The sequence below is a fragment of the Centrocercus urophasianus genome, unplaced genomic scaffold, assembly GCF_019232065.1.
Source record: "Centrocercus urophasianus isolate 14NV4802_14NV808 unplaced genomic scaffold, USGS_Curo_1.0 seq_22, whole genome shotgun sequence".
Classification (NCBI taxonomy): domain Eukaryota; kingdom Metazoa; phylum Chordata; class Aves; order Galliformes; family Phasianidae; genus Centrocercus; species Centrocercus urophasianus.
This window is the reverse complement of record NW_024884778.1, coordinates 9,056,799-9,084,408: the sequence shown is the minus strand read 5'-3', so window position 1 is coordinate 9,084,408 and position 27,610 is coordinate 9,056,799. Positions and strand designations below refer to the sequence as shown.

Genomic DNA, 27,610 nt, shown 5'->3' with positions numbered 1-27,610 from the left:
CCTCACATCAAGCATGGATTTTGTACCTCTTCCGGTCTATTTATCCTGTTCCTTTGTTGCTGTTCAGATAGGGGCTTAGTGATGCCAGTCTGAATATTCAGCTAAACACTCACAGATTTTTTTTTTCTTCACCATTACCTGCTTAGTGAATTTGGAACTGTGGCAGTTAGCTCACCCTCTGCTGTGGATCCCAAACCCAGTATGGTCTCAGGTGGCCTTGCTACCAGCGTCCCAGCTCTCCTTCCCCCTGCCAAGTTCCCTCGGACTTAATTTGCCATAGTGACCAAGTACAAGCCAGAAATTCAGTTCCCTCAGAAAGCACCCATATGTGTACCAGTCTTCAGACACATGCACTTATTAAACCTTTCCCCAGAAACCAAGTGACATAGGAAAATAATGGCTTTTTTCATTCCTGATTAGAGCAGGAATTTGAACTATCAACCTACCCATAGCAAGGACTGTAATCTGGGACTTACTCCCAAGCCACCTATTTTTTTTAAGACTTTGAGAACCTGACAAACTCAAAGTATTTTATTTTATTTATTTATTTATTTTTTATTTGGCCTCTTAAAAGCTGCATGTGCTCTCCTCAGGACCTGATAGAGAAGAATTTATTGTAAATCTGCACAGATACATCACAGCATCTAGAGATACAATGGAGCCCATTTGAGCTGTGAGATAAACAGAGGGGAAGGATGCACTGTCTTGTATTTAACCATTGAAAATGACCCAGAAAGGGCTGTTTTGCTAAAAGCAGGTAAGGGACCAGCCTCTGATGTCATTGCAAACTGCTGTATCCAAAATTGTTCTGGCGACATCACAAAGTGAATACAGAGCCCAAAGACAAACATTTTCTCCGAATCAGCAACAGTTGCTCTGTTCTGGAAGGCTTCCAAATTTAACCTTCATTCATTAGGAAAAAAATAAAATAGACTGAGAATAGTTCAGGAGAAAGAGCAACAACCACAACGTTTAGAGAAAGGATAAAAGGTATAAGAAACTAAGGGGGCAATCAGAAAGCAGGAAGCTTGAGGTAATATTTTAGGCTGAACAGAGTTTAAAAAAATGATTAGAAAAAAGGTATTACAGAGATGGAACATTTCTACTTATTTCCTCACTGAAGAGCAGAATTCAGGTGAAATAATTTTTGTAAACAAAGGTGGCCAGATATAATTTTTAAACCACTGTACAAAAGCAGGATATGGCTCTACACTATTCACAATAAATCAACCAGATGTTATTGAGTTCCATGGAAAAACTGTATGGATGAAATTCATGGCTTTGTGTAGCAGGTTGATCTAAAAGATTGGAACTGATCATTCTGGCATTAAAATCCATGAAGCCATAACCTCTGTGTCATGACTCAAGCTGCTCAGGTGGCAAATGTACAAATCAAATCCTTTGGCAGCAATACCAGACTGTTGTAACAGCACAACTGTGCTGTGAGTCAGATCAGGGAATTAAACCGGATTAAAAATATTATTGCCAAGGTAAAAGAAAAATAAAACAAAAAAACAACTTTTAAAAAAATATGATTTAGTTCCACAGTCCAGTTTATACATGACTCAGGGCATGATGCAAAAAGTAGTAACCCAGAAAGGAGCAGTAAGGAAAGCAGAATGTTTTAAATTGTGATTGCCCCCAAAGATTTTATATCATGAAATTGCTGTCTAAAAATACAGCTGCTGTACCAAGACACAAAAGGAGAATTTGCTTTCAAGTGGCTGCTAAGTCTAATGATGGTGCCTTGAATATAGTAAAAAATTTGTGTTCCTTTCCTGGATTGACAATATCCTTAGACAGCCAGTATATCAGCAACTTTGAACCCCTGCAAAAACTGATTAGAAAAATGGAGGCTTGATGCAGGCAGGATATTAGGATTGAATGCTACAGTTTTCATTTTTGAAGCTCATCACATGCATTAGCGACATGAGTAACCTTGGCTGAAATTGGCTGTATTATTTTTCAGAAAGGGTGGTCAGGCACTGGAATGGACTGCCCAGGGAGGTGGTGGAATCACCAACCCTGGGGGTGTTCAAAGAAAGACTGGATGTTGTGTTGAGGGACATGGTTTAGTAGGAGCTATTGGGAATAGGTGAACGGTTGGACTGGGTGATCTTTTAGGTCTTTTCCAACCTTGGTGATTCTATGATTCTATGATTCTATGAAAGCATCTGAAAGCAGGACTACAAGAACACAAACCATTACAGGTTGAGCACACAGTACTTCAGACTGGTTTTATGAAATGCAGTAGTTTGTATGATCACACAGACTGCCTGTCTGTGAGTGCACCTATTTCCCTGATCCATTTGCAGTTTTGGAAGGTGCTGCTCAGCTTCAAGCAAACTAGTCAGACCAACAACTCTTAACAGAATGACACTCCGAGGAATGGGAACCATGCTTGGAGACAACCGGAGTTAGCGCAGTAATGAGGGGAAGCAGATGAAGAGAGGTGTTAGAAAAACAAATTCTGTATTATTTCTCAAGTACTAAATTTTTGCAGCTATGAACACTGCGGAAAAACCCATACAGGCTTAAATATTTTCATATCTAAAGATCAGTAAGCATTGAGTGATGTGGTGTCACATATTGAGTATTAAAGTGAAATATTCGACATGTGAGATGCAGATCTCTTGGATCTTAATCTTTCACCTGCTGTACCAATACATTTATATGTAGTCATGTAAATCCCTGAAATAAACTAATCAGACTTCAGCTTAATGTGAGTTTATTTCTCGGCCTGTCTCTTGCTCCTCCTGAATAGCCCTGATTACCTTGATCGTGATGTGTCTGGGGCTGTCAGTGGACCCTGATGCCAGCTCCCTGCTACCCACACTGTGCTCAGCGAGAGCACAATCTCTGCTATGGTCACCCTGTAGCTCCACATCCCTTCACGTCCTTGCTTTTCTGTGATAATCATACAATCATCATCACCTTGGACTTCAACCCTGCTTTCTAGAAGAAATTAAAACACGAGTGTAGTACCCCCTAAATCTGTATTTCTTTGTTCTCTCTACCATGATTTGATCATCTTTGAATTCCAGTGAGATCCTGAGGTCTTGTGTTGTGCACAGAGCACAACCTGCTTTGTGGACTCACCTGAGAGCTGACAGCTTATTTCAGCAGGGAATAGCAGTAAGAGACATGCCTGCAGCTGTGGTGTTGAGTCTGATTCTCACATTCTTCTTTCCCTGAGCAGATATCCCATTTCCTATTTATCTGACATTTTCCTACATATCATTCTTGTTCCTTCCTGGACTTCAATCCCTGGCTACCTTTCCTATCTCTTCCTCACTAAAAGAACAAATTGTTTCTCTTGTTTCTTACTGCTGCCACTTCTATCCTTATTTCACCTCTTGTGTAAGTTTAAGAGGTCTCTTCACAGCTTGATATCTCTCCCATTAACTAGTCCTTTAGTCATAGCCACTTAGATCCATGAATCACCTTTCTTGTCTGAGAAACAACTCAGCTTTCTACTTGTTTTTCTCTCTTCCTTTGATCCCATTTCTGTATTTTAGTGTCACTTCCTGTTGCACTCTCCTCTTAGCTATTTTCTCTTAAGAATGCAGTCTCCTAGATGATTCTCATTGACTAAACTTTCCTATTTGCTCTGAATAATTGTTCATGAGTGTTCACACCATCTGTGCTGTGCACTGTAAGCACAGGGTCCTGTGGAATAATGAATATTTGATCATGTCATTCAAGGCTAAAACAAAATTGCATAGTTTAATTCTGCCATTTCCCAGCTGTACAATCTCTATTTCTCTCATGCTTTTTTTTTTTTTCCTTTTTCATATAGAATAAATGTTTATTTTGTATACCTATTTCTCTCTTTTTAAGTGACCTTTCAGTGTATTTCATTACAAAATTTGTCATTTTTTCTTAAATTAAGGGATGATTGGATCTAAAATTGTGGGTCCTAGTCCATTTTGGAATGAGTTGTAAAGTTCTGATAGTCCATAGTTCATGGACACTAAAATATAGTGTCCCCAAATAGTTCCGGGTCAGGCTTACGTTTTCTCCAATCCTGGTCCTTTTTCCTGTTCTGTGACTTCTGAAAAGGAATCACTGCTGTTAAATCTCTTTGTCCTTGGGGGGGAGGGGGAACTAAAAAGCCTGGAGAACCAAACTCAAATGGGGAGAAGCCCAGTATTGTTGCTTATTGGTATTATTGTTTGTTTCTAATTTGTCATCCTATTTAGGGCTTTGAACATGGATGACTTTCCCGGACAAAGGTCTGGAGAGGCATCACATCATGTGCTACAAGCTGTATCCTCCTGAGGTTTACTGGTGTTGAGCCCTGACAGAAATGCATACCCTGAAGTCTGTGCTCAGTCTTCCGTGAGGAAGCAGCCAACCGCTCTGTGCAGCAGCAAATCTGCCAGCTGGCCATAGAGGGGCAATGGCATCAGCTGCAGCCTATTCCCTTTGCTAGCTACATGACATATCTGGTCTGGTAGGATTAAAAACCAGGGCAGCGTGGAGCAAATTGCTGCAGGGAGATGGCTTTGGGGGCAGGGGAGAGCATTCATGCAAGGGTTCTTTTGAACATTTCTGTCTTCATCCCAAGCTACCTTCTACATGGGATGGGGCTGGGGGAGGAGAGGGAAGGGGAAGTCTGACTTTCAGGAAAGACCATGGAGAAGCGTAACTCACATTAATGGTGAGATTAAAGGATTACATTCAATTCACACCGCAGTCAAAATGAAATCTCAGCCTCTGCTTTTTGTGTACTGTGCAGTGGCAGAGCTGTGATGGTGGGTGGTTACAGTGCTATGCATCCTCCACAGTGCACAGAGGGAACAGTCTGATTCTGGATTTTTGTTTGCCACTCCCAGTACAAGTGTCTGCACCTCTTGGAAGTTGCTCAGGATTACAGAACCTTGTGCACCACATTGAGGCCCACATTAAAGACCACTTTAAGGCACTTTTTTACACAGTCCAAAGCTTAACTGGGCCTTTTCATTACTGCTAGTGTGATAACACTACAGGTGAGCTCCAGTCTCTGCTGGTCTCTTAACAGTGCTCCCAGCTGTGGGAGACCAATGCAGAAATCCATCTGCCTCCTGAGGCTGTAGGGCATACTCCACCACGTTAATGCCTGTTGCTATCTGAATGTATTCTTTCCCCAACAGGTCCATGGGAAGTGTGTGTGCAGACACAATACAGCAGGGGACCACTGTGAGAAATGCGCACCACTATACAATGATCAGCCTTGGAAGCCAGGAGATGGAAAAACTGGGGCACCAAATGAATGCAAAAGTAAGTGGGAGAGAGCTTAATGATCCAGGGAGCCAGGGTGAGCAGTCACTCCACCAGCAGGCAGTCTTCTAGCTGTGACTGCATAAATTGTAGTATTCTGAGGTTTTTTATACAACTTACGATCCCATCAGATTGGCTTGTCTTGTAAAGATGTGGCAGCTAAACTTCTTGGTTGGGTGTTCTTTGGGTTGGAATTGTGATTTCTTTTTTAAAGAAATATCAGAGATTGCAAGCAAAGAATATGTGCTACATTCAGATATATGTCCTCCATGATTCACAGTAGGGAAATTACACTATTTGAACAGTATCATTTGTTGTGCCTCTTAGATAAGCCTGAAGTACATTTCTGTGTTTCCCATCAGAGTGTCGCTGTCACAACCATGCTGACAGCTGCCATTTTGATCTGAGTGTTTGGCTGGCATCAGGGAAACACAGTGGTGGAGTCTGTGACAACTGCAAGCATAACACAGAGGGACATCGGTGTCAGAGGTGCAAACCGGGGTATTACAGAGATAGAGGGAAACCCATGTCTTCTGCAGAGGTCTGCAAACGTAAGTGATTCTCTTCCTTCAGTGAAGATAAGTGAATGGTGGAAGCTCGTTAAAAGAATCAACTGCTATGGAAGCAATTAGTGGTATTACTATTCTTTGTTTTTTTTATTTCTAGACCATAGTTTTCTGATTAGAAGTCATTTTCCTGATTTTCTGTGTCTAGCTCTCAATGGTATCACAATTTTTATGATAGCTGCTATAGTTCCCTGGTGCATTACATTCTGATGAAAGGTATATTCTTGTGCTTGCATTTAAAATAATGTGATTCTGTTTTTCATTTGAAGCATGTTTTATTTAACTACTTCTTCTGCATCTCATCATTAAGACAGGGGATGGTGTACCTATGTGAAAGATATTCTTAAATTCCGTTTGGCTGTGCAGTACAGAGAGCATCAGTGTATACAATAAAACTGCACCCCTATTGGAACAGATGAATCAGAGCTTTCAGACTTATCTCTGAATTCTAGGTGCTCTGCCCAAATTAATTGCCACATTAACAGTTCAGCAGGATGTGTCAGTAAGTAACTCAGGCACTAACATGAGTCTATAACCTCTGGATAGAGGCAGTTTGCATCCAGCCAGTCTGGAACATAGCCATAATGAGCCCAAATCTCTCTTAGTCTTGATGTTTCCTGAGTATCCTGCCAAATTTCACACTTCTTAATCCATCTGGTATTTATTTGGAAATTGCTGTATCCAAGAATACACATAAATTCATTTCTTCCTTTGGATAGTCTCCCTTCCCTCCAACTCAGACATCAGTTGCCAACACTGGGAACATCAGCTTCTGTCACTTATACTCATGCATGTTTGGTCTTCATCAAGATTTCTCTTAAGCACTCAGGATACAAACAGTCCTCTCCCTTGAGCCTAATGGCCTGTGACACTGCTTGAAGCATGCACAACACATCCCATATTTCTGCACGTTCGTATGCTTTCCACTGGAGTATCTTTCTACTTAGCTCAGACTTCCACACAACCCTTTCTCTTTGATTTCATAATTTCCAACCAACACTGACATAACACTGATCCTAACACTGGGTTGGGATGAGCTTATCTCATTTACCCCATATGCTGTAGTGTTATGATGGCCTCTCTCCAGTCCTGTTTTTATTCTGAACAGATTTGCTCAGAAGTGAGAACAGAATTTTATGCCGAATTAGTTTTCAGTCTTACAGTATCTGCAAGACTTTGTGTATGAAGCACTTGTGTTTAATACCAGGGTGATGGTATAGAAACCAGCAACATATATAATATTATATAACCACTAAAGTCAAGGAGCACAGGAGAAAAGCAGAGAGGAAAAAAAAACATTTGAAAATACAACTTACCTGTGTGGGAAACCCTAGAATGGTCTGCCTGGGTGAAATCAGACCTTGATTCTACCTCTGCATCTTTTGTGATCTGGTTACAAGCCTCTCTCAGTGCCTCCTGCCAATATTCTGCATAGCAAAAGAAAAACTGTTCAGATGGATAAGCAGAAATTCACCTTGTTAAAAGAACTTTATTATGATCATGCCAGTCAGCCACAATAGCATTCTTTTCACCTGGGAGGGTGCTTCCACCAGCAGCAGGACCTCAAATGTAATTGTGTGCACTCAAGCCTAGATTGCTGACATCCTGAAATTTAAATGTCTTTTCCAGATTCTGTGTACAGTCAGTGGAGAAGCAGTAGGATGTCCAAGGGATGATTTATTGTGCTTTAACACCGATGTCTATGATAGACAAGGTGAATTGCCCTCTAAAGGGTGTCTATTTATTTTCCCTAACTTTAGAGCCATTCTGGACCATTAACCTGCACTAGAGAGTTTCCATTGGTTGAGATGAATCTAACAGGTTTGATTCAGCATTATTACCAATAAGTAAGTGTGACCTTATCTGTGCATAACTTAAGTCAGTGGGACTCCTTCAGGCAAGTAAAGTCATACATGAATGCTTGTGATATTCAGGTATAAGGGCATGTAGTTCACTCTAGATAACATTAGTTTTACAGTAGACTGTATGTGCACAATGCTTGTACTTGCATAGAAACAAATGGGGCATCAGTGACAGAAAACATGGAAACATCAATGTAGACAGGCACAACTGTTTGGGTTAGAACAGACTTAATTCGATAGAGGGGAGATTTTACCTCCAGAACCACTAACATCAGCTCCTTAAGCCTAGTGCAGACTTCATGCAATTTGTAACAGAGGCTCTCTTCTCCGTCGTTTATGTTGCAAAACCTGCACTGCTATTAAGCTTAATCTGGGTGAGCAAATTGTTAAGCTTATGTGACCCTAAAAACTCTTGTTGCATGTTTTTTTTTCTACCTTGCTAATATGTATGACAATCGGACCAGGTACATTTCCCTCAAACCTTGGCCTACTGATCATAAGCAGAAGAACTGCCAATTCTGAACCATTACATCTGTCAGGATTTACATGTACCACTTCCAAGCCATCATCTCAGTTTGAGAAAACCACACAAAAAGTCCTAGGCTTACAATAGTCAGTAACTCACATGCTGGGCAAGAGCTGAAAAGCAATAATAAACTGCAAACAGCAGAGTGAATGGATGATTTTTGCCTGGTTCTCAGCTTCTAATTTTGAAGTCAGAGAAGAAAAATCTCCATGGGAGATCAAAACTTGACCCATGTGTACAGTGGATACTGAGCTGGGAAAGGAAATCTGATGAAAAAGCTGAATGAAATGCTGTGCTAATCCCTTTGAGAAAGCACGCTTGAAGAGTGCTCTGCCATCCAGAGCAAAGTCTAGGTTCAGCTGTGACAGCCCCCTCAGGCTCCCAGAAAGTTAACAGGACGCTGCCCAGGCCCAGAAAGAGTCTTTAAGCATTAGTCATAATAATGAACAGCATTGTCTCTTAATCACTGCTAGGAAAAAAAAAAGTTGTATAACAATTGGATGTCCTGGCACTATCCAAACCACCCTTTGCTGACCCTCCAATGTGAGACTGCAAAGACATTCCCTTGGAGAAAAAAAATAATAATAATAGGTTGAAATTTGACATGTAAGTGTGAATCTGTTATTCCTTTTCATCTGCAGAGATAGCCTGCCTCTGATCCCTTTGCTTCTCTTTTTCCTAGCAGCTGGAGGTGAATGAGAGCCAGGTCATGTACAGGGCCTTGTTTTGACACTGTTTAGATTTATTTAAAAAAGGAAAAAGAAAGAATAAGAGAAAGAAAGAATAAGAAAAAGAAAGGCATGAGAAGAGTACCAGAGCAAAGCTCACACCTGCTTGTTATTGGGGGTGACAACACGGGATTAAGTGGTTTGAATATAGATTTGTAGGAGAGCATTGACTCAGAAGCCTAATCGTTTCCTAACCAATGATTAGAAAAGCTGCTGTATCCTTGGCTCTTTCCTGTGGCTTATTTGGAGGCTTAAAGGATCCTTCTGAAATGGCACCTTCTTTTGTACTTGCACTTTGCTTAGCTTAAATAAAATGCAGGCACGTAGACCCATTTAGAAAGGCTGTCCAGGAAAACAAGTTTTTTACTCCAAGCACAAGGGTTGAAAATTAAAATGTAGCCAGATGCACATGTACACACTCTGAAAAGCTCTGCTGCTCTTCCTTTTACTTCTGAGCAGAGGCAGTGAACTTTTAATTGTAATATCACAAAGGCCTGATCACATCTTGGTTCAGTCTGTTTTAATCAGCTCTGACCACACACACAGCTGTCTATCTTACTGCCTTCATTTAAGAAGCATCATCAGCTGAGTCAATCCCCACATCTGACATGCTTTAAAAACAGCTCTGATTTGTTTGTATGCACAAAAGATGCACATGCATATATTTCAGATTCAAAAGATGTTGTTGTCTGTCTTTCATCAGTCTGCCCATAGCTGTTTCTTATGCAATACTAGACAGAAGTTTAAGGGGATATACATCCTGGTTCACTGAGTCACTTGGAGCATTTACTATTTTCCTGTAACTGGGGATCATATTTTTGCAACCAATATTACATTTTTACATCTGTGTCTAATAACATGGGGAAGACAGCTGTGCTGAGAGCAGACGGATTTATTGAGGACTGGAGTGGAGATTGCTGCATGAATAATTCATATTTTTTTTTATTCCTTGTCTCCCTCTTTTACAGTATACAACATCCAGTAGGATAACAAAAATCTTAGGGTAGGAGTGAGAGTAAAAGCCAAGAGGATGCTTTGTGATACATTGTGACTGACAGCCACTACTAATACACAGTGAAGTGTTTTGCATTACACTGCTGTCAAGGGGAGACCCATATAACCAGCCATCTCTGAGCCAGAGCTGTCTGCACACCGTCCCTAACATAATTGATGATGCCTTTGACAAACAAGGCTATTGTCATGTTGGCTGGTGTTTTGTTAGACGGGGAGGCAGATAGAGAAAACTAGGGTTTGCCAAGAGGAAAGAAAGAAAAATCAGCAGGGAAAAATTCTTTGTTAAATATTGGGAAATGTAAAAAGATGAGGTTTTGGAAGATTGCTTTTCTGTTTCTTTCATTGTAAGATTTATCTGCAAATCTCTGATACTAAGAAGCAGATAAAATTCAGTCATCATCAGCTGCCCCTTCAGCATGTGACATGTGAGCTCTTATTTTGGGAGTTTCCTTAGATGCACAACGATTTTGGCCATAACACTCTGTAAGCCAGACAATGTACACACCCAAGCTGAAATGCTAAATAAACACAGACTGAGTAAAGCATTTGCAAGCCACTTGTATAACTCATCTGAAAGTGTTGTACATTAATTGATTCGGCCTGCTCTCTGATCCACCAGAAGGCTGTCCCTGTTTCTAATTGGGGAACATGTTCATTTGGAACATTAGTTTTCCTGAACTGCAGCCCTGAAATAACTAAAACAAACCAAAAGGGAAAAAAAAAAAAAGAAAAGTGCATTTCTTCTAGCTCCTTATTAGCTCCTGTCAGTGTTATAGTCACTGTCCTTCAGTACTTTCCCTAAGGGATAAGATGGGTGAAGGTCTCATCTTGAATTGGTTCGTGACAGGTAGGCTAATGATGTTAATGACTTACCCATCTGTCATGTGACCCTAACTGATAAAACCTGAACACTGGAAGATGAGAATAAAAACAGATCCAGAAGTTGCAGAAATATGAGAAAATTTATGTGAACACTCCACAGGTAGATTTTAGATACAGACATACTAGGATGAAATCAGAAATCTGGATTCAGGCCAACACAGATGTTGGCAGCCTCTCACTGCTTGTGGCTCAGACCTGTCTGCACTAATGGAAGCACGTGTTTCTGCTTCTTGTCCCCAAATCTAATACATTTTCAGTGTTGGATGCAAGTTAAGTGTCTCCTTTTTTAGGGTGATGTAGCCAGTCCTACAAAAATCTGTGCAGAAGTAATTCAAGTTGAGCAGCAACACATCAGAACTTGCCTTTGAAACTGTCAGTGCTAATGAGCACTTCACTGTTACACCTGCTCTCCAGAACTGACAGCAAAATCCCTGGGTTTGCTCCCAAAGTCAAGACTGCTTTGTGGCAAACAGGCGAGCCTGCTGCCATCCGCCAACCAGCTCATTGTGTTGAGTACATTGCCCATGACAGCACGCTTATTTTTTGTCCTTAGGCTATTGTGCTAGTGTCCCTTGAAAACAACTGACTGAGATCTGTCTACAGCAGAGTGTAATAATATTATTAAAAATATTGGCATAAAGAACACAGGGCATGGTGAAAAAAATAACTACATAGTAAGCAGATCGTAAGAGAAATGCCTATTAAACAAAACTGCTCACCCTTTTTCTCATATGTTTTTGAAAGGTATTTTTTTCTTGAGCATCAAACGTGAAGTTGCAGATGAAAGTGAATCTGTGCTTGCTACAGTTAACACTCTTTGTAGTCACGTACTCCCCCCTTGGAAAATGATGTGTGGAATCAGTGTTCATTTGTTCTACTATCTGTGAGCTCATGAAGAAAAGTAGTTTGATTAGTAGCAATGATGGGCAAACATCAAAAGCTTTGGAGATTGTGTTTGGTTCAGATAAGCATCCAGAAGGCTGGCCCCTGATCCAAGCTATCCAAACACCTTGGGTGTCCAGCATTTAACTGAAAAGCTCTATTAAAGCAGGTCTTTGCCACAATATTTTTATTTCCTCCCTTTTACAGATGGATGATGTCGTGATATATTTCCTCTTAAGACACTGCTACAAGGAAAAACCAGGGCAAGCTTCTTTGTTACTATAAAAAAAGAACTGAAATACGAAGGCCTGGGGTTCAGCTCAGTTCTCATTTTAATCAAACATGTTTGAATAGGAAAAATTAGTGGGTTTCTGGCTTGTACCTACAGAGAGCCATTGGCACAAGGCTCAAACATCTCAGTTAACATATTCCCTGATGAGGAGGAGTCAATTGAGCCTGGCTTTGCACCGCCAGAGATATAAATAGATACAGATATGATTTTCTACCTCATTCCCTGATGCTGTCACATTGGGAAAGTACTGGTGGCATGGGACTATGACAATTTGCTGTATTTGAAGGCAGTATCCCATAGGAGCTCTAAGTATCTGTTTTATTATCAAGTTGTCTTCAGTTGCTCAGGCCAGTGTTAAACTGGCCATAGCATTAGGAAGATCTCTTGTATTTTTATCCTATTGCTATTCAGCAACATGTAAAATACATCTAATGAGTTTAAAGATCCTCTCTCATTCTGTTTCCTATTCTTTTAACAAGTTTATTTATAATAAATGCCATCAGCTTTTCTATATGTATATAGTACTGCACAGTAAAACATCCCCCAGAACTCACAAGGAAAGAAATCTGTAGATAGTGTAGAAGCAGACACTGAATAAATATTTCAGATTGTCTGAACCACCTGAATAATCCACATCTAGCTCCAGAGGAAGCACTAGCTTTGTCTAATGCTATTCCCAGGAAAGACTGCAGGCAATAGCTATCATTTGGGACCGCATCCATGCTAGTGAATCTTTCTGCAAGCCATTTGAAAAATGAACGCACGGCTTCTAGTGCTTCAAAACCCTGTATGTTCCAGATTTGTATACAGGAAAGGATTGACCTAGCTGGATTAATCTTGCTGTGCTTAATGAGTTAAAAAAAAAATACTGCAATTGTAGGTTACCTGTTCTGACATAATCTACACTGTTCTGACATAAAACCATTGAGCATCAGGAGGAGGGCAGGAATTTAACAGCTTTGCAAAAATGTCACGTGACCAGATGAGCCCCGGGCACATAATCTCAGTCACCTTTTACCATATCTCCATAGCTTGCTCCTGCCAGCCAATGGGTTCAGCCAACGCAACGTTCAGCCGGAGCTGGCGATGCCACCCCAAGACGGGATTCTGCTACTGCAAGCCAGGTGTGGCGGGCCCCAACTGCGATAGATGTCTCATGGGCTACTGGGGCTTTGGAGAAAATGGCTGCCGTCCTTGTGACTGTGCCAGAGACTGCGACCAACATACTGGAAGCTGTTTCAATGGGTAAAGAAGCCCTCATTTGAGTTCACTTTGAGATGGGATTCTGTAAAAATGAAATGAAGGTTAAATGAAATATGGCAAAAATGACAGGAAATGGAGGATGCTGGAGGAGGCCAGGGGATGCATATAATTTGAAAAGGTGGTTGTAAGTCATAAAAGGTCTCTTGGATTCCATTTGATGGCTAGCACACTTGTAAATCCATTGTATCCAAGCCAATCTTGAAATGATGACTTTTGCTAATAAGAAGCAACACCACAACCTCATAGGAGTCTGTACAGTATTCCTAAATACATCTGTTTGCCTTGGAAATAAATGAGAGAGTCTGGAGAGCTTGCTTCTCCTCTGTGCCCAAAGTGAGTTTCAAGGTCTTTCTTTTATGTCTGCTGGGCAGGTATATGCATCCCAAACATGCTTTAATCTCAGTACAGAAATCCTATGACTTACTGGCTGCAGTTTTATCAGTCCTGTAAGTGTCCTCAGTTCCTACTGACATCAGCAAGTGATCACTAACTTAGAATTACTTGATTCAGAAAAAGTAACAAAAAATAAAGCCCGAACCTATGAACCTTTCCAACCAGAAAGAAAAAATGACAAGGCCTCAAATGTAGTTATTTAGAAACAAAAATGCTAAGTCAGCACTGGTGAGGTCTAAATAACAGCCTAGATGTTATGGTTTCTCTACAAGAAGTGAAGTTTTGCTCTTACACTTCCAGCCTGAGATGAGAAAGCTTAACTATTTGGATGCAGCCATAATCTGCTTCTCTGTGTCCTAACCAAGTCTTCTCTTCTTTGTGCCCTTCCAGCTATGACAACGAGCCATTCTTTAACATCCCCATTGGGGGACGAATCCCTGACCTTGTGCAAACACCAACTAATGAGAGCGAAGATGAGTGGAAATGGAATGACCACGAGCAGGGATTTTCTGCTCTGAGACACCCAGGTAGAGCCCAAAGTCTGGGAATATCCAGTAACTTCACTCAGTGCCAGCTCCTTCTTCTTTTCACCCTGACTCAGACTGTCTCATCTCTAGCTTTACTCTGTCCTCCTGCTGGCAACATCTCTTGATTTGAGCTGTCACTGGTTATTATACCTATGTTGTTATTTTCCAAACAAGGTTCTGCTATTCAACTTTGGGTTTTGGAAGCCAATGAGTCATAAGTAAGATTGTGTGAAAAATATTCTCCATCTGTATTCATAATTATTGTCATAATGCTTATAAATTTACTCAGCTTCACCTCAATCACTCAATGTGTTGATCAGTGCTTCAAATGCTGTTTGTGAAAAGACTGTGTCAGCCATCACTGAAATGGAGCCACCTCTGGGGTGGAACAAAAGCGATGTTAGGAATAAGGTATCCCTCACTGCACAGCAGCTCAAGACAGAAAGTAAAGAATTATTATACTGTACCAAGATAATGTCATCAAGTAAGCAAGGTTACAGAATGAGGTAGAGCCTTTAATACTTGAAATGCTGTCAGTATTGCTTGCCACAAGTGAAAGTCCACATTTACCAGCATCAATGACTTCAGACCCAGAAGTAATAGCACCAGCTATTGTATACCTCGACTTTCCTGAGAGCAGCATTACGTTAATAACAGTGAGGTTCATCATTTCTTAGCTTATAGGATCAAAAAAAGGATATTATTACTTACTTGATTTAAATCTGGATCTGATTCTAATAAAAAAAATCTTTATTAGTATCAGTTTATTAACTATATAATAGACACCATGAGGGCCTCATTTTACTTGACAGCACTGTTCAGATCTCAAACTAATTATTATACTACCTAACAAGAAGCAGATTTGCAAATAAGTGAGCTCACGCTCAAGGACTATTCAAGTCCATCGAGATTATGGGAGTTACATACATAAAACTTTATAACTGAATAGCATTTGCTTCTCTTCCCTCCCTCATTTCCTGGCTCTTCTCCAACCTTTTGTATTTTGTGATTCTTCTGCTAGAAAAGTGTGTGTGCAAAGAGAAGGTGCTTGGAAGCGTCACTGACTTCTGTCAAATGAAATACGCTTATGGTAAGTGCCCTCAAGGTATGATACTTTCACAGCGTTCTTTATGCATGTTATTTGCTGTTAGCTGATAGGAGTGAAAAATTACAGAACTGGCAAAATGAGGTTGGATTTCTTCTGTGCTTTTTGTATAGAGACATGTCCAACTTCAGACCAGAGCTGATCAGTGAATAGCTTATTTCATGCCAGGCTCTTTGGTGTCTCCTTTCCACCTTCACTTTTTACAGCAGGAGTGCAAAAACTCTAAGTCTGTGGAATGACTGACCTCTGCCATTGCTTCTGCAGTCATTATGCAGGCTCAAATGCTTGCTTACCAAGAATGTATTTAATACTGTGATTTATCAACACCTGATTCATGCCATCACATGAAGCAAGAAAGGAAAGCTTCAGCATCCAGAGGTTCAATATGCTTCTGTCATGACACAACAAAGCCTGCTCATGGGACCAAGCTGGATGAGTCTACCCTGCCAAAAAGTTATGGGAGCCTATTAAATTAAAGGAAATCTATCATGGCAACCAGATGTTAGGCCACAGAACAAAAATACTTTTTCTGGTTTGTTGTGCAAATCATGGAATTTCAGCCATGTGATATGTCTGACAGGAAACTTCCTGACTTCCTTCCTGTGGAGCAGACTGTCCCTTCCCACTGGACACAAATATAGAAAGGCCAGTGTTACAGCTATACCAATTCAAGACGAGTCTTCAAACTGTCAAATATAAGGCACAGAATCAGTGTGCTTCAAATCAGATTATTAGCAGCTGATCTGTTTTTACACCCTTCCTCTGTATACATATGTACAGTTGTTTTCTGTAATCTCCAAATGTCTGACAGCAGTCCATTAAAGAATAGTTGATAAATACCATGTTGAAAGGATCAGTTACTTCAGCAAAAAAAAAAAATTCAGTTTTCCTTCTCCAAATTTATTTGGAAGGAATCATGACTGAAACACACAAGCACTGGAACACACTTTTGGTACAACTGCAGTGTTTTTCCATGTTCTTCCAAGATGTTAAAATTCTACCTGTTAGCAACATAAAAAAAATCATTTAGAAATTCTGTGCTGGTTCCATCTGGATATGTTTCTTGACAGTGATAAAAGCAAGAATCCTGTCGGCTCATGACAAAGGGACACATGCAGAAGTTGTTGTGAAAGTGAAGAAGGTCCTGAAGTCCGGTAAAGTGAAAATTGCTCGGAGCAACAGAAGCATTTACCCAGAATCCTGGACCAACAGGGGATGTACTTGTCCCATTCTCAATCCTGGTAAGAACAAAATGCTTTTAGCACTTATTCTGTGGGATTAGACTCAGGCTGTTACGGTGCTCATCAGACTCATCCTCTGCATCTGCAATACTGCAAATCAGGAATAACTCTTCTGAAAAGAAGGAAGTTACACAGTATGAGAGTAATGGAGATAAAATCTAGCTGGAATAATTCACTGTGGTACAGCAGTTCCAGGTAGCATAAAGCACAGTGAATCCACTTCTTTCTGTTGACTACTACAATAAAGGACAGAAAAAGTAATTCCAGATTTAAACACTTAAGTACAAAACACATTTCCTTGTGGTGGATGTAATAAAAGGCAATAGATGGGACGTTTCTCTATCCACTGGACAGTAGCTAGACTGAAACTACTTTCAACAGCTACTGCATGAGCAGTGCAACTACCCAAGCCAACAGCTTGCTCCCCCTGTAAACAGTGGTGACAATTCATTAGGAACATTGGCTACAACTGCTGAACACTTCTCATTCATCTCCATCAAAGAGATGGAGTAAAAAGCATTAAAAAGCATTTTCTTATCAGATAACAAAGTCATACAAAGAAAAAAAATCAAGTCACCCTGGAGATGTTTCACTTTTTTCACTGCTATACCAGAATACATAGGTGCCATAATGAACAGACATGTCAGCTAAGCTGCACATGGCATGGAGATTAATCTGGCCCTTTAGGCTGCTCACCAGCCAACCCCCCCCATGCAGCTCTTCTCAAGCACTTCAGTAATTGTGTTTTTGTTTTTCTCAGGAACACTAACAATGTGATCTTTCTGTTGCCAAGATTTTCAACTCTCAGTTCCTTCTTGTCTTTACTCCAAAAGTTTCATTCCACAGATGGAACCCGAAGAATTGCTCTTTGGCAGTTAAGTGGGTGGATATAAAAAGGTTGTCTGCCTTCCATCAGGATTTCTGTACTAATCTCAGCTAAGGTCAAACAACCAGGGCACAATTTTACAATAACAAGTAAAATTAAACAAACAGAAAGCATGCAAGTAAATATGCAAAACAAGAGATATAAATTCACCTATTCTCTGTGTAGGACTTTAAAACACTCTTCTTCCCTGAACACGTAGGCTGCTGAAAATATAAGCTGAATACAGGACCAGTTTCCATGTGTATTGGGATTGAATTCTGCTACTCATGTCTATAAAAGCCAGGAGTAAAGCTACTACAGCACAGAGAGTTATGCTAACTTAGAACAAAGGTCAGAGAGATGAGACTCAAAGTTGGTTATCTGTGCATGGTGGTGGCGAGTCTGCAAGTGCTAAGCCCTTCAGAACTAAATCAACCTGTAGTTGTAATTTCTGCATGTAATCATCTCAGCTGTTACTCCAGGAGTGAGCACTGACAACATGCACATGAATGAGTGTGTACACGCAAGACTGCATGTGCACAAACTGGCATTTAAAAACGGCATGAACCTGGCTAAGATGCCACTTATGAAATCCTTACAGAGTAGAGAATTTCTGCATTTTTCTTCTACTCAAGTGTTTTTTTCTTTCCTTCAAATTAGGTACTGACTATCTGATAGCAGGCCAGGAGGACTCTAGGAGCAGCAAACTTCTTGTGAACATGAACAGCCTGGTGAAACCCTGGAAAGCACATCTGGGAAAACAAGTGGCAGATATTCTTCGAACAGGGTGCAAGTAACTTCAGCTTCAGAAATTACAGTGATGAACTTTGCCTTTTAGTAACACTGCAGTGAAAGGTGTAGCTAGCTCCTATGTTCCCAGTGAATGTGCTCCTAGCTGAAGTGATGAAGGTGGGCTCACCACCCTTTCTCCTTTCATTTCCGTAGAGAATGCTGGGACATGACTGCTTTTTTTCCAGAATGCACAGACTTATCACATAGCATCATCCATAGGTTACAGTTTTTAATTTCAGCCTGATTCCGTGTACCCAGAGAATCATTTTACAAGGCAAAACTGAAGGTATGGATGTTTCCACACTTCCAGTCAGAGCCTGATATTAATACATATAAGCTGATTACATAACACATTCATTACTTGGGTGTAGTTTTTTTTTTTTAAATAAGTGACCACTAACAGGCAGCAATTTCTTTCAGCTTCACAAGTGGCATAATACTAGATAAGTATGTCAAATATAATATCCATCTAAAGCAGCTCAGATATTTTTATTTACCATCAGTGATTATGCCAGTATAACATGCTGCTTTCTAGAAAACAATACAGTCAGATGGCTGAACAGAAACAAACTAACACAGGACTCATCTGGGACAAGGCTCTGTAGATGTACTTTGCTATCGTCAGTGCTTAGTGATGAGCTCTGCTGCAGAAAGCTCCTTATTACAAACTTGATTCCAAATCCAGCTCTTGCTCTCATCTTGCTCTTTGCTGTAGTACTCAAAACTGTAACACCAGGCAAAAGTTGCACAGTGGTTACTACCAAAAAGCCTTATGCTAGGAAAGAGCCAAAACGTGATGAACTTTAGCTGCTCCTATGTCGAGTTTATAGTACCACAAAAGCTACAAAAGTAGGAGGTAAATGGGTTGCTTGTATTGCATATTAAATGAGATAGCTAAAGTTACTGTGAGAGCAACCTGGTATTCAAACTGTGCTCAAGACCACTGACATTTGATTTGCACTTAGTGCTTTCATTCTGCTTTATTTCTCTTGGTCACTCTTGAGGTTAAAATACTGAACTTCGGTCACCTTCTTATTGTACACGAGGATTTTTCTCCCGCCCCACAGAAGTACAGGTGAGGTAACATCTGCACTCTAGGTGGAAATAGTCCTGTCCTGCAAAAGCATTCTTTCTAAACCAATTTTCCCCTACACCACAGTAATGAAGAGGTAGCTATTTTAATCGTTCCCTAACAAAATATTTCGAAGAAATTGTAGTTCTTGATTTCTGCCCCTGAGAAAAGGAAATCATGATCAAACGGAGTTCATTTAAACACATCATGTCATTAAGTAAAGCAGAAATGATAATGGATCAGTCTATACTTTCAGGTGGTCACATGTGCTTCTTCTGCATATATCTTATTCCACGCCTACAATTTGTCTGATGCTCTCAAAAAGAGGCACTACCTTAATTTAGCACTCCTGAGTGTTACGTGGGAAAATCCAAAGCTAATGCAAAGGGATGGCTGTTCTAGGCTACAGGTTTATTCTCTTCATCACTGGGAACCTGAAGAATACAGCTTTGTTAATTCTAATTGTACCTGTTTTCCTTTTAACTCTGCATTGGTTGAACAGCAGAAAAACCTTCAGGTCATTTGGAAATGGATGGCAGGCAGGTATTAAAAAAAAACAACACTGCTTTTCTGCTGACAGTGTATAAAGTGTCTCTCTTTCCCCTTCCCTTCTCCCTTGCCATAGATTTTCTTTCCTTCTGTTTGTCTTACAAGCACTTCATTATTTATTTGTTGTTGCTAAAGTGGTATCCAACAATGTGGCATCTCCAACAAGCTATTTAATTAATGCAATAAAAAACTTTTTAAACAGGATATTTGGCTTAATTTGAAATGTCAGTGTATAGAAGTTAGGAGCATAACACTTTCTTTATCATCTTCAGTGTCTGAACAAGAAGACTGACTAGCTCTCTTTCAAACAGGAATAAAGACATGCTCATGAATTTAAGTGTTCTCAAAGGGCCTCTCACAATAGGTGAAAATGAGGTGTACGTTTATAGCTAAATTAAGGAACATACCTTTCAACACAGGTCATTTTACCTGTGAGGCATCTCATTTACCGTGATCGTATTCCATTGTGGTTCATAGTCAGTACTGTATTAAAGCAAACTTCCATGTTTTAATTTTTGTGCCAGATTGGTGATTTTGTGGGGAGCGTGAACAGCTTCACAGTTCCTTTTGGTGAGTGAAAATTATTTAGTAACATGGTCTTTCATGACTATTTCCAGCAGTTGCTAATAGAAACACCATTTGGAACACAAATATTGATACCCTGGTATGTTCTCCTAGTACATGCTGTAATACTGTAATGATTACCTTAGTGCAAACACAGCTGTGTGCAAAGACAGCTGTCAAAATGTTGCACACTCAGAAATGAGTGACAACCATACGCACACATTTTGGAGAGGTATAAAGCAAATGAGGTGGTGGGAGAGGGAGGTAACGCCAAAAACATTCAACAAATTTATTACCCAAATTTCCCATTCTTTGAATCTCTAATTTATTTGCTGGTGGCTATATAGATAAGTTTCCCTCATTGCCTCTGTTGGTCAGAAACATGCACATTTTGTTCCAATTGCAAGCTCTCATTTACTGGCTTCACATGTACATGAGAAAGTGCAGGATGACTTACAGAAGCTGCTGCATGTCTCTCAGAACAAGCAAACATGGTCATACATAGTGAATTTAAAATAAACTAGCACAGAAGATAACTCTTTCCAAGATGAATTGTTTTGTAGGTCTGCATGCAGTACCAAGTATCTTTCAATCATCTCTGTGATTGTCTCTCTTAGGTGGCATAATAGTATAAATAACACTAATCCAGAAAAGAAGATGCATTTGCCTGTACAGAAGTGGCTGTACTGTTTCTTATAGTAGAAAAAAGGACCCTCTTAAAGATGCCTTTGTGAACAACTCTGCAATGCCCAAATTGATAAAGCGTCTTACAAGCAGTAGCAATCACATACTAAACAATAGCAGCAATGTATCACTTGGAAATTCTGCATAAGGATTAAATAAAAGCATCTGGCCACAAGGAAAGGCTGGAAAGTTGTAAAAAATGCATAAAAGTGCAGGTAGTCACCTGAAGGAGAAGCACATGCAACTTTCCACACAACAGCAACAAACATGGTATTGTTGCTCAGAGCAGTTCTGTAACAGCTGTGCAGCACATCTGTCCATGAGCAAATGACCATTCTTACAACATGCACCTTTAAAACATGGAAGCAGTTCATTAAAAGGTGAGTGCTGAGCTTTAGTTCCTGTGTGGTAACATACCATCACTAATGCTTCATCTTCTGCTCTTGGCAAATGGTCAAGAAGGAAAATAGCAGAACTTTGTGCAGTGCACTTCTGGAAATAGTTCACTGCTATAAAGAGCAAGTTTTGTAACATTCACCATGACTCATGACTTTTCCATGCTGCTTGATGTAAGTTTTCACTGAGTTGATATAATTTATACAAAGTGGTCTCTGAAGACCCCCAAACCTGGAAGAGTTAGTGTGTTATTTGTTACGTGTTGTAGCACATTCTCTTTTGTACTTAAAACATCAATTAAAAATATTCAGACATTTACATTGATGTCTGGTTTGGGATCTATTTTTAGAATTTTGAACCACACAATCCTCAGACTACATGCACATTAATACTTTTTAAGTTAATAAACCACAGTGATTACAGAAATCATCGAGGCTCTTGCTTCAATAATATCAAGCACAGAGTTTAGCAAATGCAGAAAAGCATTTAGCAAACAACGCAACCACATTATATGTCTTATACTGAGGATCCTGGGGGGGAGAGGGGGGGGGGAAGTACATTTTGTATGAAAATGTGCAGAATACAAACAAAACAGGAGCTGTTAATTTATGCTAGTTCAACAATTAATCAAAATTCAACACTGCATGTACCTGCACTTAAGATTCCCAAGTGTTTAATTCCCTATCAAAATAAATACATCAGAACTAATAAGGTTTAAAAAGATACCAATTTCTTAACTCCTCCTTTGCATGTAGTTAATTTGAGGGTTACAAGGCATGCAAACAGAAATGCATGAGGTGTAGGCAGAAGATGCCTTCTCCACAAATGCTCAGAGTGTAGAAGTCTGAATTGCTGGTTCCCAGGCTTAAAGCCAAACCCAATCTGTCACCAGAGATGTATCTTTGCAACTCTTTCTAACACCTGATCTTACTCTCTGATGCACTTTAACAAGTTCGTATCTTAGCTGTGTATTTCTATTGAGACAACTGTATCCTTAAGGCCTAACCTTCATTCCTCACACAGAAATGACATGATGAGTATCATCATCCCGCTTTTGTCTTACAGCTTTGTGATGAGAAATATTATGATATACTGCCTCCAGATGCACAAGTCTGAGTACTGGATTATGTTGTCATGGAAGCACTATACCTGACACAGAGCTGCTACTCAGTGCCAGTGCACAGGGACAATGTACAGAACAGACTCTGGTAGCCTGGATTTTCAGAACTGCAGCCTCTGCACCTGAGAAACTGTAAAGCCTATCTTTGAAATTACCAACTCATTCGTAGTTTGGCTCTTTATGAGAAAAAAAAAAAAAAATCACAAGCATTGAAGATATTTCAATCTTTAAGTGCGCTGATAATACCTGTTAACATGGGTACAAACTCCTAATACAGAAACACAATGGGTATAAACAGAATTCTGAACCAGAACAGCATTAGAAATGTAAACTACCAGCTCCAAATCCAACAGACACATTTGCCATCCTTACTTGTCCCATGCAGTACCAAATGAGAGCGATACCAGCTAGATCCAACTTAGTTCATTTTCGGACTCTGCACTCTGTCCCAAGAAGAAGTGAGGGCCCCATGGGCCAGAATAGAGAACAGAGCCAACACCAGTAAGGACAAAGGTGACTGCCTGCAGGGGGATGAAAAGATAGTGTTATTTGGGAACATATGAGGAGACAAATAGAAAAGATACAGGGTGGAAGCAGCAACACTTAACAGCAAGAAAAAGCTTAGAAAACATAGGTGTAGAAATCAAACATTCCTCTCTCATCCAGCACACTAAGAAAGGTAACGAGCTTATTCAGGGTGGATTCTTTCACCTTCTTAGGATGCATAAGGGACATGTCCTTTTATGAAAAACAAATGAACAGGACCCATCATCAGATCTGGTACAGCAAATCCTACGTGCAATTATCCTTCAAAATCAGTGCGGCATCCCGGTTAATCTGCAATGTGCAATCATTACAAATCTTCCTGTGCTCTTTGTTTTGGCTATAACAGGGCCTTCATGAATGGGCTGCTCACTGATTCATCAAGTCTAGTCTGTAACGTGCTATTTTTACTTTATTTTTAATAAAATAATTTGCTTTTTATCTAGAGATCGCCTTTCCAATCCGGCTCTGGCTCCTGACCTATGCTAAAGAACACGGGATCCACTAGAGGAAACATACAAAAAGAAGAAACAAAGGAAAAGTCTAAGGGTTCTTGAGGAAGGAAAAGTTAGCAGCAAGTGGGAGAAAATCAGCTCTACATGAGGCAGCTGTGGCCATACATTCCACCTCTGGGGGAAACTTGCCACCTCAAGTTTATTTTCTTTCAATTCCAAAAAACTTTTTGTGTATCAAGGAGCAACAGAGACTGCGCTCCCCGTAACAAGCAGGACAAAAGGTCCATTGTGATTTCAATTAAATTAGCAAATGGCAAAAAATTAAGCAACATTCCAAGCATTTTAGTGTGTTGCATGGGGCTACTTTCGGTGGATACGAACGCATGAAAAGGCCTTTCCAGCCTGAACCACTGGATGAATGCACAGGGTACTCTGTAATCATAAACCCTTGTGCTTCTGGCAGTGATGGGTGCAAAATCCAAGGCAAGCTTTTAGTAATGCTATTAATATGTTAATAGCTGCTGCCTAAAATGCACAGTGTATAAGAGCAGTTACAATCTACATTTAATAACACCTAATTCTTCACTATTTTAGCAGTCTTTGACCTATTTATTGATCTTCATAGTATCAAGATACACCAGCATTTGAGAGACAAGTTTTTCCTACTTCTTTCATGCACAGCTGGAGAACTGGATCTCTAGCATCTTGCCCTTACCCTGTACAGTCAGAACTGGTCTACAGTGAATAACAAGACTTCATAACTTCATGCTTGAGCTATGAATTCAACAGAAAACAAAACACGTGGTTTGACATTTTAAATAGTTTAATGTTTGGTAGAGTCTTGCATTAGTGGGAAAGAACAGTAACATCAACGTTATAATCACTGCTGCATTTCTTCATTCTTCATTTACTGGGGGGTCTTTTCTCTTGTCAGGAGAAACATCAGCTCCAGAGGGGTTAAGAGCAGTTTAAAAAAAAAACACAACAGCAGACAGGCTAGTACTGTTCTACAAAATGAAGTCATGTCCAGTGAATAGAGCTGATTAAGAATAAATGACAAACTGCTGGTAGCTTCTGTACACTGTCCCACACTAACAGTGTTACAATTTTAATGAGAGGTAAAACGAGTCTAAGAAGCACATACTACCCTTTTTTCTTCCCTAGGAATAAGAAAGTAGGTTCTACGCATTTAGATAGCAACTTTCCTCAAAGAGATTCATTGACATGTGATCAGATAAGTGTCTTAGATGAACAGGAGACATTGCTGTAAGGCTGAACAAGGACATTCTCAGTAAGAACTGGATAGGATCTAGATCTTGTTTCCACACAGCCCTGCCAGATTGCCAGATGTAACCATCCTTAAAATAAACTGCAAGATATACATCTCCCTCTTGACACCCCTATGTACAGCACTGCTACTGCAAGGAGCAAAGCTAACAAAGGTCACTTTCATATCTGAAACAAGGTTATATCTGCAGGAAGGTTACTGAACACAAGTTAAAGTCTGCACTTTGGAATGGAGATAGTATAGCATAGCAAAGTAAAACTCTCATGAATACATTTGTTTTTGTATTTTGCTTTAGGATAGAGAGCAACTGACAGGCAGAGAATTAAATAAAGATTAGTTACACAGAAAGCTTCCCTCCAATGAATCCCTTTTGACATGACACATAGAAGAAGGACACGGTAATGCATGTATAACACCTCTAGAACTCCATGCAAGTGATTTCTCAAAACCATTTAAATTTACTACTCACCCCCAAGATTCAGAAGCTCCCTCATGGTGGAGACAGAACCAATATATCAGTTATATAAAGCTAAGAAATACATTAGAACAAGACAGCATTATATATCTCCAAACCTTTGTATCCAGACAAAAGAAAAAAAAAGAAAAAAAAACCTTATCTGCTTATTTCACAAGCTTGCCACAGATTGCTAGAGATCATTCTATCATCTTTATGACATGCTAAAATAACCACTGATTGATTTCAGACTTCAAATTGGACTATAGAAGGAAAACCATATCAACAAACAAGGTAATGTTGGGAAACATAATAGAAACAAGGAGTTACATTAACTGCACAGACCAATGCATTCACTTTATACACCAAAAAAATATATATATATTTTATATCTGTATTATATATCTGTATATATCTGCATTGCAGACAACGTGCAATCATGTAGTCTGGGAATAAAAAAAAAAAAACAACCAAAAATCCTAAATACAGAGATGGACAGGAAATTTCTATGCAAATTCTGTAATACTTTCAAGGGATATAAAATGGTCAAGAGACAACTTGACCCTAAAACTGCACAATCAAGGCCAGCTGCAGAGTCCTCTTCTTTCCTTATTTTCATGGATATAGCAAAGAAGTGGAAACGTATTTACACATGATCTGCCTTCTAATTCCTAACCTTTTACTGAAGTGCAAGCATTTTATGTTTTGTACACAGATGCTAAAAGTACTCCTTACAGAGGATAAATCTCAAACTTGCTGAGCATAGAGGCAATGTGGGAAAGAAAAGCAAAGCAGAAGAAATAAGACAAACAGTTCTTAGAACAGAGTATCCCTTCACAAACTCTCCTTGCTTCTTCACAAATAATGCATTGGATTTCCATTTGAACAACCAAAAGCTTGAGCGCATATGACTTTTTTTTTTTTTGTATTTGGTGCCCAGTGTTTATCTGATTGCCTAAGATTTCATTTTCATGGTCCAGCTGCCTCTGTGCCAAGGTTTATCACTGCTGCTTTTGTGCCCATTTACTCAGGTTAACTTGGCATTTGTTTTCCTGCACACTGAAGAGTCACGGTGAGAAGCTCTGTCACATTTTGTTTCTTTTAAAGGGCGAGATGCTGAGTACCTGCCATCCACCCCCTCAGAACGGAGCTGTCAGTCACCTCATGCTCTCTTAGGATGTTTTTTTAAAGGATTCTTTTTTAAGGATTCATCTGCCATACCAAAATATAAATGGTTCATACAAATTTTGGAATTCAACAGAAATTTCCCTCAAACATTCGGAAGCATTCAGAAATAACTTACCCAAGAAAGATACCAGAACATAATAAGGAAGCAATGTTTCTGAGCACTCAGGACTGCCGCCCATCAAGACAGACGAGCATTTAAACATTATTCCATTTACTGGCCCTGCATCTTTTTATACTTTGGTTAAGTTAATGAAGACACTTAGAGGGAATGTGCAGCGAACACATACTGAAGCCACTGGGAAAACTTGTCTTGTAATGTAACTCTCATAGCCCAAGGATTGCAATGAAAGAAAAAACTTGTAGCATTTCCTTATCCACAGGTATTAAACTATAGTGAATGGCTATTAAATTATTTGCATCTCTAAAGTAATTCCCACATAGTTCACTAGCTGTTCAGCTTCTCTACAGCACTACTGACAGCGCTTTACATTTTTTTTGTGTCTTTTTTTGGGTATGGGAAAAAAAGAATGGGAATAGAATAAAACTCAAGCAATTGATCATCACAATAGACAAAACCATTCAGTCTGTTTACAATGAAGTAGAAATCTCAAATACAAATAGCCTTAGTTTAAAAAACAACAAACAACAGCATTCAATGAAGGTAAAAAGTAAATACTTTTTAATATGTACTTAAGTCACAGTATTTGTTTTGAGACCTTTACACCAGGTGACATTTTCATTGCATTCTCAAAGTATTTTCTAAGAGCCTGTCTAAATACTGAAGGGGCAGACCTTAACTAAGGGAAAACAAAAACTGTGCTGACAAACATAAAGCTAATGATCAGCATTCTTTCCACTCATTTATATCAATGTTTGTACAAGTATTTTCCAAAATTTAAAAGCCATCATAATAAACAAATGAAATCACACATTTCTTTGTTTTGTTTTTTTTTTGTTTTGTTTTCTTTTTGCAGACCTTACCTGACGTCAGTACAATGTAATCATCATCTAATCTTACACATTTTAGCTTTAGGTCATTTTCACTTCCTGTATCATTGTGGCAAAAAAAAAAAAAAAAAAAAAAAAAAAAAAAAAAA

General features: G+C 39.6%; 1 protein-coding gene across 2 annotated transcripts in view; it reads left to right on the top strand.

Moving 5' to 3' along the window:
- Positions 1-21,783, top strand: part of LOC122163002 (netrin-4-like) — a 48,017-nt gene extending 26,234 nt beyond the window's left edge. For both annotated transcript variants that reach the window (XM_042823819.1, XM_042823820.1), the window contains 7 exons: positions 5,136-5,262; positions 5,625-5,813; positions 13,046-13,259; positions 14,061-14,197; positions 15,219-15,287; positions 16,373-16,543; positions 18,069-21,783. In XM_042823819.1, coding sequence (XP_042679753.1) covers positions 5,136-5,262; positions 5,625-5,813; positions 13,046-13,259; positions 14,061-14,197; positions 15,219-15,287; positions 16,373-16,543; positions 18,069-18,205 — 1,044 coding nt within the window. In that variant the 3' untranslated portion in view covers positions 18,206-21,783. The remainder of the gene's footprint in view (positions 1-5,135; positions 5,263-5,624; positions 5,814-13,045; positions 13,260-14,060; positions 14,198-15,218; positions 15,288-16,372; positions 16,544-18,068) is intronic.
- The last annotated feature ends 5,827 nt before the right edge of the window (positions 21,784-27,610 follow it).